Source organism: Hypanus sabinus, chromosome 4, assembly GCF_030144855.1.
Source record: "Hypanus sabinus isolate sHypSab1 chromosome 4, sHypSab1.hap1, whole genome shotgun sequence".
Classification (NCBI taxonomy): Eukaryota; Metazoa; Chordata; class Chondrichthyes; order Myliobatiformes; family Dasyatidae; genus Hypanus; species Hypanus sabinus.
The window spans coordinates 151,745,637-151,760,652 of NC_082709.1; the positions used below are offsets into that span (position 1 = coordinate 151,745,637).

Sequence of the window (15,016 nt, forward strand, 5' to 3'; positions counted from 1 at the left end):
GAGTTAATGGGTTAAAACACTATTTTATCAGCACTAAACAAATGCAGAGATATTGGGTTAGATGACAAGTGGAAGCTGATATGGTAGAAAGCAGAAAAAGTTAAATTGCAAAAGAGGTTAGTGGCATGTGACAACATAGGGGTTAATAATAATAGTGAATAACAAAGGGATAGCCTAGTTGCAAAATGGCAAGCAAAAATTATAGTACAGTATTCTAGTAGTGCAGATTACCAAGTTTCTATAAGACATTTTTACTTTTCTCAAAACTCAGTGGCATACTGTACATCTTTCACAACCAAGAGGCAATCCACTTTGTAATAAAAAAAAACCTGAAGTATCTGCTGTTTCTGACCAATGAAAAAAATATTGGGAAGTGCTAGTGTTTAAAAAGACTGGGCATCCTTGTACACTAGTCACTAAAAGGCACCATACACCACAGCAAGCAGGCGAGAAGTCAAGCTTGAGGGCCAGGGTACAAATATAAATACTTCACTGCTATTATGTAGACGTTTGATGAGTCTACATCTGTAATACGATGTTCGGGTTTTCCTATTTTTGTAGAGTGGAGTAAAGAGTCAGGCTAGCTCTATCGTATGACAGGGTATTGAGAAGGCCGAGACTCACTGCAGTTTAAAGAAAGAGGCAATCTCCCTGAACAATGCAATACTTGAGGGCCAAAACTGTAGATAGATGTACTTAAGCTGAGGAGTCTAGGACTGGGCATCAGATACACAAGGGGTAGATGATCCAGATCAGAAATAAGATTGTTCTTCACTTAGTAATGTTTGGAACTTCCTGGCCTAGAGGACTGTGCATTCAGATCTAAAATCTATTAGGGGCTAGGGATATGGCAGGAGAAAGGTACTAATGTAAACTATGCCTGAGCTTGAGTAGCAGAGTGGGCCACGTGACCCTCTTCTATTTCTTACACACAAAATGCATCTAGGAGCCGGGGTAAAAATGGTTAGCTTGGAAATTTGCCTTTCCCTCACTGCCAAAGTAACATTTCAATAGCTTTGTAAGTAGAAGTACGTGCAAGGAGTTTGTCCATTCTCCTCATGACTGCGTGGGTTTCCTCTGGGTGCTGTGGTTTCCTCCCACAGTCCAAGGGTGTACCAGTTGATAGGTTAATTGGTCATTGCAAAGTGAACTATGATCAAGCTAGGACTAAATCGGGGACTGCTGCGGAGCATAACTAGAGGGGCTGATTCTGCACTCTCAATAAATATGAATGCCATTATCAAAATTAAGCAGCTACTTAAGTTATCATGCATGAGTTTAGTAATGTACAATGTAAATGAATTAGAAACACAAAATTTTTTGAAATAACTAAGGCCTACTTACTTTAAGATAGTGGTTGGTCCCAGATACAAGTTGTGTTTTGTAGGCTTTGACAACAAATACATCAAATGTTTTTCCAGCTTTGTCTTCAACCTGAGACTTCACCTGAGAAACAAGGGTTTGATACTGAATTACTTTCATCTGTACATCTTTAATTAGGAAAAGCATCCCAGAACCTGAGGTATTCAGGAAACAAGGGCAAATTGAGTTTTAGCTCATGTGGTGTGTTCACAAACTCAAGTTACCCCAAATATCCTTTATAATCAAAACATTTATTTGCATTTACTTCCTGTGCCACAGGCGGGTGCATGCTTGGTCTGCTCTGCCTGCTATGGTGGGAGAGGCAAATACATTAGAGGGTTTTAAGAGATGGGCACATGGATACAAGGAGGATGGAGGGATATGGACATGCTGTAGATAGGCAGGATTAGGGTTTGGGTGTTTTTGATTTGTGGGCTGAATGGCCTTTCCCTGGTCGGTATTATATATTACATGTTCTAGAAGGGTTTAGGAAACATCCTGGAAAAGGCATATGTTAAAGATATTGACCAGTGAAAGCCATGTTGCCAAACGAGAAGGGATGAGTGTAAATTTAGTGAGATGGAAAAGTTCTGTTCTTTTTTCTGGGTTGAAGGAGATTGTGATTAGGAGATAAAGACCATGAAAAATAGTTTAAATGCAATCACTTAAGAGGGAGCTGAAATAAATATACTCATTGCCTAGTGCACAAGTTAGATCCAGAGCAAGGACAAAATTGGGCACATTAAATACGACAATCGGAATGATGATATGAAACTGAATAACAGAAGTCATACCAGAGAGAATGCGATTAGGTAAAGCTAAGTGCAGTCAATGTTCTTGACAACCAACAGTTTTGCATGTTACTGCCAAGGGCTAGGACATGGATTCCACAAGTCCATGTTAGAGTCCTCCAAGTGTAGGAAGAATAACCATAGCTGCCTGTGTTCTACAACTCTGCCAGTTAAAGGAGGAATAGATGGGTAATGGTCAAATAGGATGTCATTTGCACTTTGTACAGAGCAGAAAGCTAGCACTATAGGAAGCACAGAAATAACTGAAGTGACTTAATTCAAATGAGACTTCATATTTTTACTTTAGAATTACAGAACTCTGCCCCATGAGCCAGTCACTGTAACTTTACTCCATTAGCAATTTTAACTGTCAATTTTAGATGCCACATTCCAGGATATCTGGGCATTTAATTTACACAAATTTCTTGTTCTTAAAACCTATATTCTTTTTTTTAAAAAGGCAAATTCCTATCAGCTTACTGATAAATTGTTAAGCTTATGGCCATAAAACTGGACATTACTTTGGAATCATAAACACAGGAGATTCTGCAGGTGCTGAAAATCCAGAGCAGCACATATAAATTGCTGGAGGAACACAGCAGGTCAAACAGCATCTATGGAGGGGAATAAATTGTCTATGTTTTGAGCCAAGGCCCTTCATCAGGACTGGATGGGAGGATAAAGATTCCAGAATATGATGGAAGGGAAGGGAATAAGTACAAGCTGGCAGGTGATAGGTGAAGCCAGGTGAGGGGGAAGTTAGGTCAGTTGAAACAGGAATAATTTAGGAATTATGGGAATACTGACAAATTCAGGGAGTATGGTTGAAAGAGAAACTTAAACTGTTTCAGGTCAATGTACTTTACATTCATTTCTCCAACAATAAACATTCCAACCCATTTCTAGTATTTATAGTTCTTGTTCTTCCAATTCCTATCAATTAAGTCTGGTTTCCAGATTAAGTCCATGGAGTACTACAGCACAAAGACTGGCTCTTCCAGCATCCAGCTCATGCTGACTTGATCTGCCTAATCCAATCTCCAGCACACACCATATCCCTCAGTCCTTCCCATCCATGTACAGAGTCCTAGTACAAAGTTTTATAACTCTGGGCTTCTTGTCTTTGCCACTTCTTTTGTTCTTCACTCCACACATTTCTGCAAAACTTAGTTCTAAAGCCAATAGAAATCATTAACCAACAGTATGCCTTCTCTACCTCCAAATAATTTCCAGCCCCTCACCATATTTGGAGATTATGTGAACAGTTTGTTCTTTGAAGCTGATACACTGCTGGTACTCTACCTATACATCCAAACCATTTCAATATGGAACATGACTTTCTTGTCTTCTTTTCCATAGTTCACTCCTAGGATATGCCTGCATTAATAACTTGGAAGTGACTAGACCTAAGTAATGTTTCTATTGCCCATCTATTCTCTAATTTGCTTTCTAACTCAGCAATGACGTGGATTTTCTAAGTGGGTCAGAAATGGGTCGACAATTTGCTCAGGTATACATGTTAAAACACATTACCACGCTGAACATCTCACTGCAGCCATCATGCCTTAACTGAAACAGACCATAAGATATAGGGGCAGAATTAGTCCATCTGGCCCATCGCATCTGCTCCATCATTCAATCATGGCTGATTCTTTTTTTCTTCTCCTCAACCCCAGTTTCCAGCCTTCTCCCCATAACCTTTGTCCAATCAAGAACCTATCAATCTCTGCCTTAAATACATCCATCAACTGGCTTCCACAGCTGCACGTGGCAACAAATTCACCACCCTTTTATCTAAAGAAATTTCTCTGCATCTGTTTTGAAAGGGCACCCCTCTATTCCAAGGCTGTGCCCTCTTGTCCTAGACTCTCCCACCAAGGGAAACATCCTTTCAACATTTGAAAGGCTTCAATAAGATTTCCACGCCCCCCCCCCCCCCCATCCTTCTGACTTCCAGCAAGTACAGACCCAGAGCCATCAAATGTTCCTCATAGGATAATCCTTTCACTCCTGGAATTATCCTTGTATACCTCCTCTGGACCTTCTCCAATGCCAGCACATCTTTTCTAAGATGAGGGGCCCAAAACCATTCACCGTACTCAAGGTGAGTCCTCACCAGTGCCTTATAAAGCCTCAGCATCACATCCTTGCTCTTGAATTCTGGACCTCTTGAAATGAATGCTCACATGCATTTGCCTTCCTCATCACCCACTCAACCTGCAAGTTCACTTTCAGGGTGTTCTGCACAGGAACTCCAAGTCCCTCTGCATCTCAGATTCCTGTTTAGAAAATAATCTGCACATTTATTTCTACTACCAAAGTGCATGACATTCACTTTCCAACAACACATTTCATTTCCACTTTCTTGCCCATTCTCCTAATCTAAGTCCTGTACCCTACTACACTTCAACACTACCTGCCCCTTCACCAATCTTCACTTGGCAAAAAAGTCATCTATTCCATCATCTAAATCATTTATACACAGCATAAAACAAAGTGGTCTCAGCACCGACCCCTGCAGAATACCACTAGTCACTGGCAGCCAACCACACAAGAATCCTTTTATTCCCACTCACTGCCTCCTACCAATCAGCCAATGCTCTAACCATGCCAGTAACTTTCCTGTAATACCATGGGCTCTTAACTTGGTAAGCAGCCTCGTGTGACACCTTGTCAAAGGCCTTCTGAAAGTCCAAATATACAACATCCACTACATCCCCTTTATCTGTCCTACTTGTAATCTCATCAAAGAATTCCAACAGGTTTGTCAGGCAGGGATTTTCCCTGAAGGAAACCAAGCTGACTTTGTACTATCTTGTCCTGTGTCACCAAGTACTCCATCACCTCATCCTTAACAATTGAATAACATTTTCCCAACCACTGAGGTCAGGTTAACTGGTCTACAATTTCTTTTCTGCTGCCTTCCTCCTTTCTTAAAGAGTAGAGTGACATTTCCTATTTTCCAGTCTTCTGGCACAATGATTTTTGAAAAATCATTTCTAATGCCACCATAATCTCTACACTACCTCTTTCAGAACCCTAGGGGTCAGTTCCTCTGGTCTGAGTAACTTATGTACCTTTAGGTCTTTCAGCTTCTTGAGCTCCTTCTCTCTTGTAATAGTAACTGTATCCACTTCTGTTCCTTCACACACATCAGACATTCTGCCAGCATCGTCCACAGTGAAGACTGATGCAAAATACTCATTTAATTCATCAGCCACCTCCTTGTCCCTTGTTATTATTTCTCCTGCCTTATTATCTAGCAGTTCTATATCCACTCTCATTTCTTTTATTTTTAAACATACTTGAAAAAACTTTTACTATCCACTTTGATATTGTTCGCTAGCTCGCTCTCATATTTCATCTTCTCCCTTCTTCGTGAGGTTTTTAGTTCCTCTCTGTAAAGAGTAAGGAGGGGGTTTAACACAGCCTGAGGGGCACCCAAGTTCAGGGTCAGAGGTGAGGGAGCCCACTCTTACCACCTGTCAGCAACGATTGCAACCTGGATTCCAAGGAAGCTTGTATCTCAAAGCTTGAGTTCACTATCCTCTTTTTAAAAACCTCTCCTCCCAGATCAACACCTCTCATCTGAATGACAGAAGGTCGTCATCCTAGTGACACCGCCATCCTCTCCACCCATTATCCCTCCCCGCCTTCAGCATTATTACACAAGCAGCTTTCCCAAATTCAACTTCACACTTTGTGCGATCGAGGCAAACCCATTACCAAAACCACAACTGTCTAACCGTGCCGGGTGGTCAGGGAGTGGGTTCTGAATCTGTTCCTTCACACCTTAAGCTCCACCACGAACTCCACCTTTTGTCCACCATTCGGGACTTTTCCCCGAGTTGAAACAATCTCCGCGACCTACTTTCAAAAGTTTCCTTTCATTGGGGAGGAGGTGTATGCGGTAACGCTGTACATAAAGCGCACTCACTGAATCGGCAAGCTGCTGAACGTCCTGGGTGACAGGCTTCCCCTCACTGATCCCGCCACAACAAAAGCCCTTAGCGGCCATGGTTACCCTCGTCGACTCTCTGCCCGGTGACAAGCGAACCCTCTCCCGCTGCCGCGATTTACGGGCTCTTGTCACATGCCACAACTACCGCAATGACGCAGCAAGGAAGTCAGCTGATTGCAACAGGAAGGAATTCTGCAAAGTTGGCAGACGGGAAGTTTGCGATGTCAAGAAGAAAACCTCACTCAGGCCAATATATTTACTGCAGTTTAATATTATTTTCTTTACTCGCATGCTGCCTGGTTGAACAACGTTGTCCTCCCTGAGATGCGGCATCGGCAGAAAATCGGAGAACTATGTTTTCCAATGATATATTCTGAACCGCCTTTTTGCTTCGAATGCTCTGTAACGAAGGAACTAGGTGGGTTAGAACAGCTATCCATTCACAGCCGAGTCGCAGCGAAAGAGATAACATTGTTGTTATCATTTCCAGGTTACCAAAGGCCCCGGGAACTCTCAAAGCAGACCCGAAGTAACACTCAAACACGGCGGTTCAAAGCCCGCTCCTTCTCACGCAGGAAGGAAGCACGCAGTCCAAAGAACGCCTCGTTAACAATGGTGACAATCCCCTCGACTGCGAACGGGGAGTTTTCACAATGTGAGAGAGGACAGCTCATATCCACCCATCCCGGGCTAAAACAAATGAATTTCTGTTCGAAATTTGGAATTGAGACTAGTTCGTTGGAATAGAGAAATGTCAAGACTTTAGATGTAATATTTTAAAATCAGGCAAGCGTTGCTAAGAGGGAGTGACAATTGGCTCTTTTTCGGCGTTAGTGAATATTTGTGACTGCAACCGCAGAAGCTGTTACAGCATGAAAAATTCCCCGGAAGTCACATTTCAGACAGACTTACCACACAAATGCCATTCTGGTCTAAGGCTGCACAAACCAGAGAACTGGCATATGTTGCATTTTCCTCACCTGACATTCCCCTGGTAGTTCCTTTCTACGTACTGTATCTGTTCACATCCTTCTGATTTTGTTTTTGTTACTTTATTGCCTTAAGAGGTATGTTACAGTAGCCAGTTAAAGAAAAACAACTAGTATTGGAAGCAAACCAGGGTCTGTGATCACATGAAACAGGCAAAAGATTCTGCCCACACATTAGAGGAGCTACTGTTAAAGCCGGCAAAATCAAAATCTTTAAAGGACCTCATTTTAAATAGCAAGTACTGATATGCTTTTGTGCAAAGCACACCTTTTATGAAATATTTTGGATTCTTGAATCCCACCGTTTCTAAAAATCTATTGATTTCTCTCTTGGAAATTCTCAGTGACTGCGAATTCATATTTAATTATCTTTCAATGATGCATGAATACAGCCAAACAAAACAGCATTCCTCCAGGACCATGGTACAAAGTACAGTATTAACAGTCATACACAGCACAAGTACATATAGGCACATATAAGATAGCAAGTAAACATACAGTCACACACAAAGAATATATATAGGCCAAGCCCCTGAATGACGTGTCCTGTAAGCTGAGGGTGTGTGGGTGTTAAAAGTTGTGTCAGGTTCTGTTTGCACTTCTTTGCACTGCAATGAAACCACTTCTCACTCTTCTAACTGGAATAAAGTGGAGCTTAATCTTTCCTCATACAATCACCTGATGTTCCAAGTCAATCTGGTGACCCTTCAGTCCATCTGCTTTATTTCCAAATAAATCCTTTACTAGGGTGTTGAAACCCATGTAAAATATTTCAGGAGACCTCTTCTCGACTTTCTCCAATTCAGTAGGTGAGAAGACGACCTCTGAAATAATTTATGTGGGTTTGAACTTCTTTTTAAAAGGATATATCAGGAATAGAGTAGATGCAGCCAATTATTTGCTTTCCAAACTGCTCACTCCACCATCATGTTAACATCCAGCGAATTCAATGCTCCCTACTGCAGCACTTGTGTTAGCTTCCTTATTCTCCTTTTTTAGACTTGAGAAGGGTGCTGAACCATTCCCCCTTTCCTACTAACTCCCACAAGGTTATAAGTTGTAGGTTATTATTTGAAGAACTTTATTTGTTTAAACAAAGTAGATATTGCATTTTGGGACGTGGACACCCGGATCCTTTTAAACATCGATATCTATTAGTTTGCACCAATTAAAAAATACTATTTCTGCCTTACACTGTTCCACATAATATTACATGTTCTGCACCCATACCTGTTAACGAAACCCTTCTCATATCAATCGAAAACCTCTCTCTATCCTGTTCATAGTCCACACTGTCAATTTGCTTAGAATCACCAGAGACGTACATGAACTCCAAGCACCTAGCTCTGTAGAAAGTGTGGGCTGGGATGGTTCACACAGCAGAATGCTTCTGAAGCCGCAGAGAGAGGCAAAAATTCTCGGATGCTGATGTGCAAATTTTGCTGGAGGTTACGTTCCCTTTTAGCCCCGCCCATCCTAGAAAGTTATTATTTGTAGAAACCATATAAATGTTGCATTTTATTTCCCCTTTTTAATCCAAAAAAACTGAATTGAGGGACACAAACAGAAGAGATTTTGGAGATGGTGTAAATCCAGTTCAACACACAAATTGCTGGAGGAACTCAGCAGGTAGGGCAGCATCTATGAGTGGAATAAAGATTCGATAATACAGCCCTTCATGATGAACGGTCTTGACCTGAAATGATGACTCTTTATTTCTCTCAATGGATATTGCCTGACCTGCTGAGTTCCGCCAGCATTTTATGAATTAAGGTATGCAATCTAGTAGCATATGTGTTGAATCAGATAGACTTGATGTATTTGAATATCTGACAGAGTTTCAGTGAAGCCACACACAGAGAGTTGGTTAACAAAGTCAGAGATTGTGGAATACCAAATAGCATACGGACATGGATTGGAATTGCATGGTGGACAGAAGGCAATGGAAGTGTACAAGCAGGTCCTTCTGAGGTGGTGGGCTGTGACTAGAGGGATACCAAAGGGAACAATGCTTCAGGCCCCTGCTATTCAGAATTGATATCAACCGTTCAGCTGAAAGGACCAAGTGTAGATTTCCAAGTTTGCTACGGTTGCAGATGTGGCCACGTTGTCACCATAGAAACTACACATTGCTCCTCAGACAGGGCAAGAATCGGCCGACAGTGTGAGCAGGTAGGTGATGTGTGAGATGGTGTGTTCTCCATACTGCTTATGCAGGCCTTCTGGATGTTTCTAAAGCATAGACTCGAGGTTCTCAACAGCATCTGGAAGTGGCTTCCCCACTTTGAGTTAAAAGGTACCCAGGGGTCAGTGGAAACGGAACATTTCTTTAAGGAAGCTTTAAGCATATCCTTGAATCTTTTTTCTCTGTTCAACTGGTAATGACAAAGTTTGGTAGGAGGCGTCTATTTCTGGAGCCACACGTCTCGTTAGGAAGTGAGAAGAGAACTCACTGAAATTCCAGACATTTTACCCTTCCTTTATCAGGGATCTAGGAATACAGGGTCGGTCATGTGGGAATTTGATGTGGAGAAATGTATTGAAAGGTGAGTTCTGGTTTAAGATGGTGTTGATGAAGCACAACAACAACATGTGGGCAGCAAAGAAAAGAACTCGCACACACATAACATTAGAGGATCTACGGTACTATAAAAACAGGCAAATTTAAAATCTTTCATGCCCCTCATTTTAAATACTGAGCACTATTATGCTTCTGTGTAAAGCATGGCGGTTATTTTGGATTCTTGGATCTGGATGTAAAGTACATTGGGTTGATTAGTTTCCTGTGGAAGAAACCTTTTCAATCGAATGGGCATGAACTGCTACCATGATCCAAAATGCTCTCCAGATCTCATGAAGCCGCCATTACCTCACGTCCCACAGATTGTTCACCCCTCCCGCCCAATCGAAAAGCTTGCAGGAACTTGCAGTACTCCTATTGCCAATGGGTGACTTGTCTGGTTATTACAAACGTGATCCGACAAGACCAAATGTTTCACAGCACGCCCGACACTCCCACATTACAAGTTCAAGTATCTCCTGTCTATTCCCGATCAGGTTTAAACAACCAATAATAATCATATTGGTTACTACTTTTGCAGATTGCATGCTTCAAGCTGCTTTTTCCAGTTAATTACTGCTCTTTTAATCATAAGCCCACAAGAAATAGTATCTTATTTTGCCTCTGGCATCTACTTTTTTCTCCCTCAGTAACAACATGCAGCACTGATCCCACTGTTGTTGAATCCCAGCGTTTCTAAAAATCTATTGATTTCTCTCTTGGAAATTCTCAGTGACTGAGCCTAAACAGACCTCCCAAGTGGACAACTGTAAAGATTTACTATCATCTGGGTAAAGAAGTTTCAGTACATTTCTGTCAAGAGTGGCAAGCCCCTGATCATGTGACTGATCTCTGGATTCTGGCAGCCAATGATGGGAAATATCAACTTCACATCTTCCTTTTTCAGGTTCATATTTCATTATCTTTCAATGATGCACGAATACAGCCAAACGAAACAGCATTCCTCCAGGACCATGGTACAAAACATAGTAGTAACAGTCATACACAGCACAAGTAGGTATAGGCACATATAAGACAGCAAGTAAACATACAGTCACACACAAAGAATATATATAGGCCAAGCCCCTGAATGACGTGTTGTAGCGGTGTGCTACACGCAGTGCTAAAATTACGACACAGAGTCGGTAACTGCAGTCGAAGGAAAAAACTTTATTCGAAATCTTCAGCCTCACTTTTAAGCCTCCCTCAACCTGCCCCCCATGGCGCAGAGGCTCCAAAACTCTGTGCTCGCAACCCCCCGTAGGCTATCTAATTGTGAGTCGGTTCGGATGTGCCAGGAAATGGGTCGCCACAGTGTCCTGTAAGCTGAGGGTGTGTGGGTGTTAAAAGTTGTGTCAGGTTCTGTTTGCACTTCTTTGCACTGCAATGAAACCACTTCTCACTCTTCTAACTGGAATAAAGTGGAGCTTAATCTTTCCTCATACAATCACCTGATGTTCCAAGTCAATCTGGTGACCCTTCAGTCCATCTGCTTTATTTCCAAATAAATCCTTTACTAGGGTGTTGAAACCCATGTAAAATATTTCAGGAGACCTCTTCTCGACTTCTCCAATTCAGTAGGTGAGAAGACGACCTCTGAAATACTTTATGTGGGTTTGAACTTCTTTTTAAAAGGATATATCAGGAATAGAGTAGATGCAGCCAATTATTTGCTTTCCAAACTGCTCACTCCACCATCATGTTAACATCCAGCGAATTCAATGCTCCCTACTGCAGCACTTGTGTTAGCTTCCTTATTCTCCTTTTTTAGACTTGAGTAGGGTGCTGAACCATTCCCCCTTTCCTACTAACTCCCACAAGGTTATTAGTTGTAGGTTATTATTTGAAGAACTTTATTTGTATAAACAAAGTAGATATTGCATTTTGGGACGTGGACACCCGGATCCTTTTAAACATCGATATCTTTTAGTTTGCACCAATTAAAAAATACTCTTTCTGCCTTACACTGTTCCATATAATATTACATGTTCTGCACCCATACCTGTTAACGAAACCCTTCTCATATCAATCGAAAACCTCTCTCTATCCTGTTCATAGTCCACACTGTCAATTTGCTTAGAATCACCAGAGACGTACATGAACTCCAAGCACCTAGCTCTGTAGAAAGTGTGGGCTGGGATGGTTCACACAGCAGAATGCTTCTGAAGCCGCAGAGAGAGGCAAAAATTCTCGGATGCTGATGTGCAAATTTTGCTGGAGGTTACGTTCCCTTTTAGCCCCGCCCATCCTAGAAAGTTATTATTTGTAGAAACCATGTAAATGTTGCATTTTATTTCCCCTTTTTAATCCAAAAAAACTGAATTGAGGGCCACAAACAGAAGAGATTTTGGAGATGGTGTAAATCCAGTTCAACACACAAATTGCTGGAGGAACTCAGCAGGTAGGGCAGCATCTATGAGTGGAATAAAGATTCGATAATACAGCCCTTCATGATGAACGGTCTTGACCTGAAATGATGACTCTTTATTTCTCTCAATGGATATTGCCTGACCTGCTGAGTTCCGCCAGCATTTTATGAATTAAGGTATGCAATCCAGTAGCATATGTGTTGAATCAGATAGACTTGATGTATTTGAATATCTGACAGAGTTTTAGTGAAGCCACACACAGAGAGTTGGTTAACAAAGTCAGAGATTGTGGAATACCAAATAGCATACGGACATGGATTGGAATTGCATGGTGGACAGAAGGCAATGGAAGTGTACAAGCAGGTCCTTCTGAGGTGGTGGGCTGTGACTAGAGGGATACCAAAGGGAACAATGCTTCAGGCCCCTGCTATTCAGAATTGATATCAACCGTTCAGCTGAAAAGACCAAGTGTAGATTTCCAAGTTTGCTACGGTTGCAGATGTGGCTAAGTTGTCACCATAGAAACTACACATTGCTCCTCAGACAGGGCAAGAATCGGCCGACAGTGTGAGCAGGTAGGTGATCTGTGAGATGGTGTGTTCTCCATACTGCTTATGCAGGCCTTCTGGATGTTTCTAAAGCACAGACTCGAGGTTCTCAACACCATCTGGAAGTGGCTTCCCCACTTTGAGTTAAAAGGTACCCAGGGGTCAGTGGAAACGGAACATTTCTTTAAGGAAGCTTTAAGCATATCCTTGAATCTTTTTTCTCTGTTCAACTGGTAATGACAAAGTTTGGTAGGAGGCGTCTATTTCTGGAGCCACACGTCTCGTTAGGAAGTGAGAAGAGAACTCACTGAAATTCCAGACATTTTACCCTTCCTTTATCAGGGATCTAGGAATACAGGGTCGGTCATGTGGGAATTTGATGTGGAGAAATGTATTGAAAGGTGAGTTCTGGTTTAAGATGGTGTTGATGAAGCACAACAACAACATGTGGGCAGCAAAGAAAAGAACTCGCACACACATAACATTAGAGGATCTACGGTACTATAAAAACAGGCAAATTTAAAATCTTTCATGCCCCTCATTTTAAATACTGAGCACTATTATGCTTCTGTGTAAAGCATGGCGGTTATTTTGGATTCTTGGATCTGGATGTAAAGTACATTGGGTTGATTAGTTTCCTGTGGAAGAAACCTTTTCAATCGAATGGGCATGAACTGCTACCATGATCCAAAATGCTCTCCAGATCTCATGAAGCCGCCATTACCTCACGTCCCACAGATTGTTCACCCCTCCCGCCCAATCGAAAAGCTTGCAGGAACTTGCAGTACTCCTATTGCCAATGGGTGACTTGTCTGGTTATTACAAACGTGATCCGACAAGACCAAATGTTTCACAGCACGCCCGACACTCCCACATTACAAGTTCAAGCATCTCCTGTCTATTCCCGATCAGGTTTAAACAACCAATAATAATCATATTGGTTACTACTTTTGCAGATTGCATGCTTCAAGCTGCTTTTTCCAGTTAATTACTGCTCTTTTAATCATAAGCCCACAAGAAATAGTATCTTATTTTGCCTCTGGCATCTACTTTTTTCTCCCTCAGTAACAACATGCAGCACTGATCCCACTGTTGTTGAATCCCAGCGTTTCTAAAAATCTATTGATTTCTCTCTTGGAAATTCTCAGTGACTGAGCCTAAACAGACCTCCCAAGTGGACAACTGTAAAGATTTACTATCATCTGGGTAAAGAAGTTTCAGTACATTTCTGTCAAGAGTGGCAAGCCCCTGATCATGTGACTGATCTCTGGATTCTGGCAGCCAATGATGGGAAATATCAACTTCACATCTTCCTTGTTCAGGTTCATATTTCATTATCTCTCAATGATGCACGAATACAGCCAAACGAAACAGCATTCCTCCAGGACCATGGCACAAAACATAGTAGTAACAGTCATACACAGCACAAGTAGGTATAGGCACATATAAGACAGCAAGTAAACATACAGTCACACACAAAGAATATATATAGGCCAAGCCCCTGAATGACGTGTTGTAGCGGTGTGCTACACGCAGCGCTAAAATTACGACACAGAGTCGGTAACTGCAGTCGAAGGAAAAAACTTTATTCGAAATCTTCAGCCTCACTTTTAAGCCTCCCTCAACCTGCCCCCCATGGCGCAGAGGCTCCAAAACTCTGTGCTCTCAACCCCCCGTAGGCTATCTAATTGTGAGTCGGTTCGGATGAGCCAGGAAATGGGTCGCCACAGTGTCCTGTAAGCTGAGGGTGTGTGGGTGTTAAAAGTTGTGTCAGGTTCTGTTTGCACTTCTTTGCACTGCAATGAAACCACTTCTCACTCTTCTAACTGGAATAAAGTGGAGCTTAATCTTTCCTCATATAATCACCTGATGTTCCAAGTCAATCTGGTGACCCTTCAGTCCATCTGCTTTATTTCCAAATAAATCCTTTACTAGGGTGTTGAAACCCATGTAAAATATTTCAGGAGACCTCTTCTCGACTTCTCCAATTCAGTAGGTGAGAAGACGACCTCTGAAATACTTTATGTGGGTTTGAACTTCTTTTTAAAAGGATATATCAGGAATAGAGTAGATGCAGCCAATTATTTGCTTTCCAAACTGCTCACTCCACCATCATGTTAACATCCAGCGAATTCAATGCTCCCTACTGCAGCACTTGTGTTAGCTTCCTTATTCTCCTTTTTTAGACTTGAGTAGGGTGCTGAACCATTCCCCCTTTCCTACTAACTCCCACAAGGTTATTAGTTGTAGGTTATTATTTGAAGAACTTTATTTGTATAAACAAAGTAGATATTGCATTTTGGGACGTGGACACCCGGATCCTTTTAAACATCGATATCTTTTAGTTTGCACCAATTAAAAAATACTCTTTCTGCCTTACACTGTTCCATATAATATTACATGTTCTGCACCCATACCTGTTAACGAAACCCTTCT

General features: G+C 41.7%; 1 protein-coding gene across 2 annotated transcripts in view; it reads right to left on the reverse strand.

Moving 5' to 3' along the window:
- LOC132393334 (cystatin-B-like) overlaps positions 1 to 15,016 on the reverse strand; it is a 67,767-nt gene that overhangs the window by 602 nt on the left and 52,149 nt on the right. Inside the window, exons 1-2 of one of the 2 annotated variants that reach the window (XM_059968438.1) lie at positions 6,091 to 6,266; positions 1,345 to 1,446 (exon numbers count right to left, since the gene is read on the reverse strand). In XM_059968438.1, coding sequence (XP_059824421.1) covers positions 1,345 to 1,446; positions 6,091 to 6,171 — 183 coding nt within the window. In that variant the 5' untranslated portion in view covers positions 6,172 to 6,266. Of the gene's footprint in view, positions 1 to 1,344; positions 1,447 to 6,090; positions 6,267 to 15,016 lie in introns of those variants that run through there. The other variant, XM_059968439.1, reaches the window with a different exon arrangement.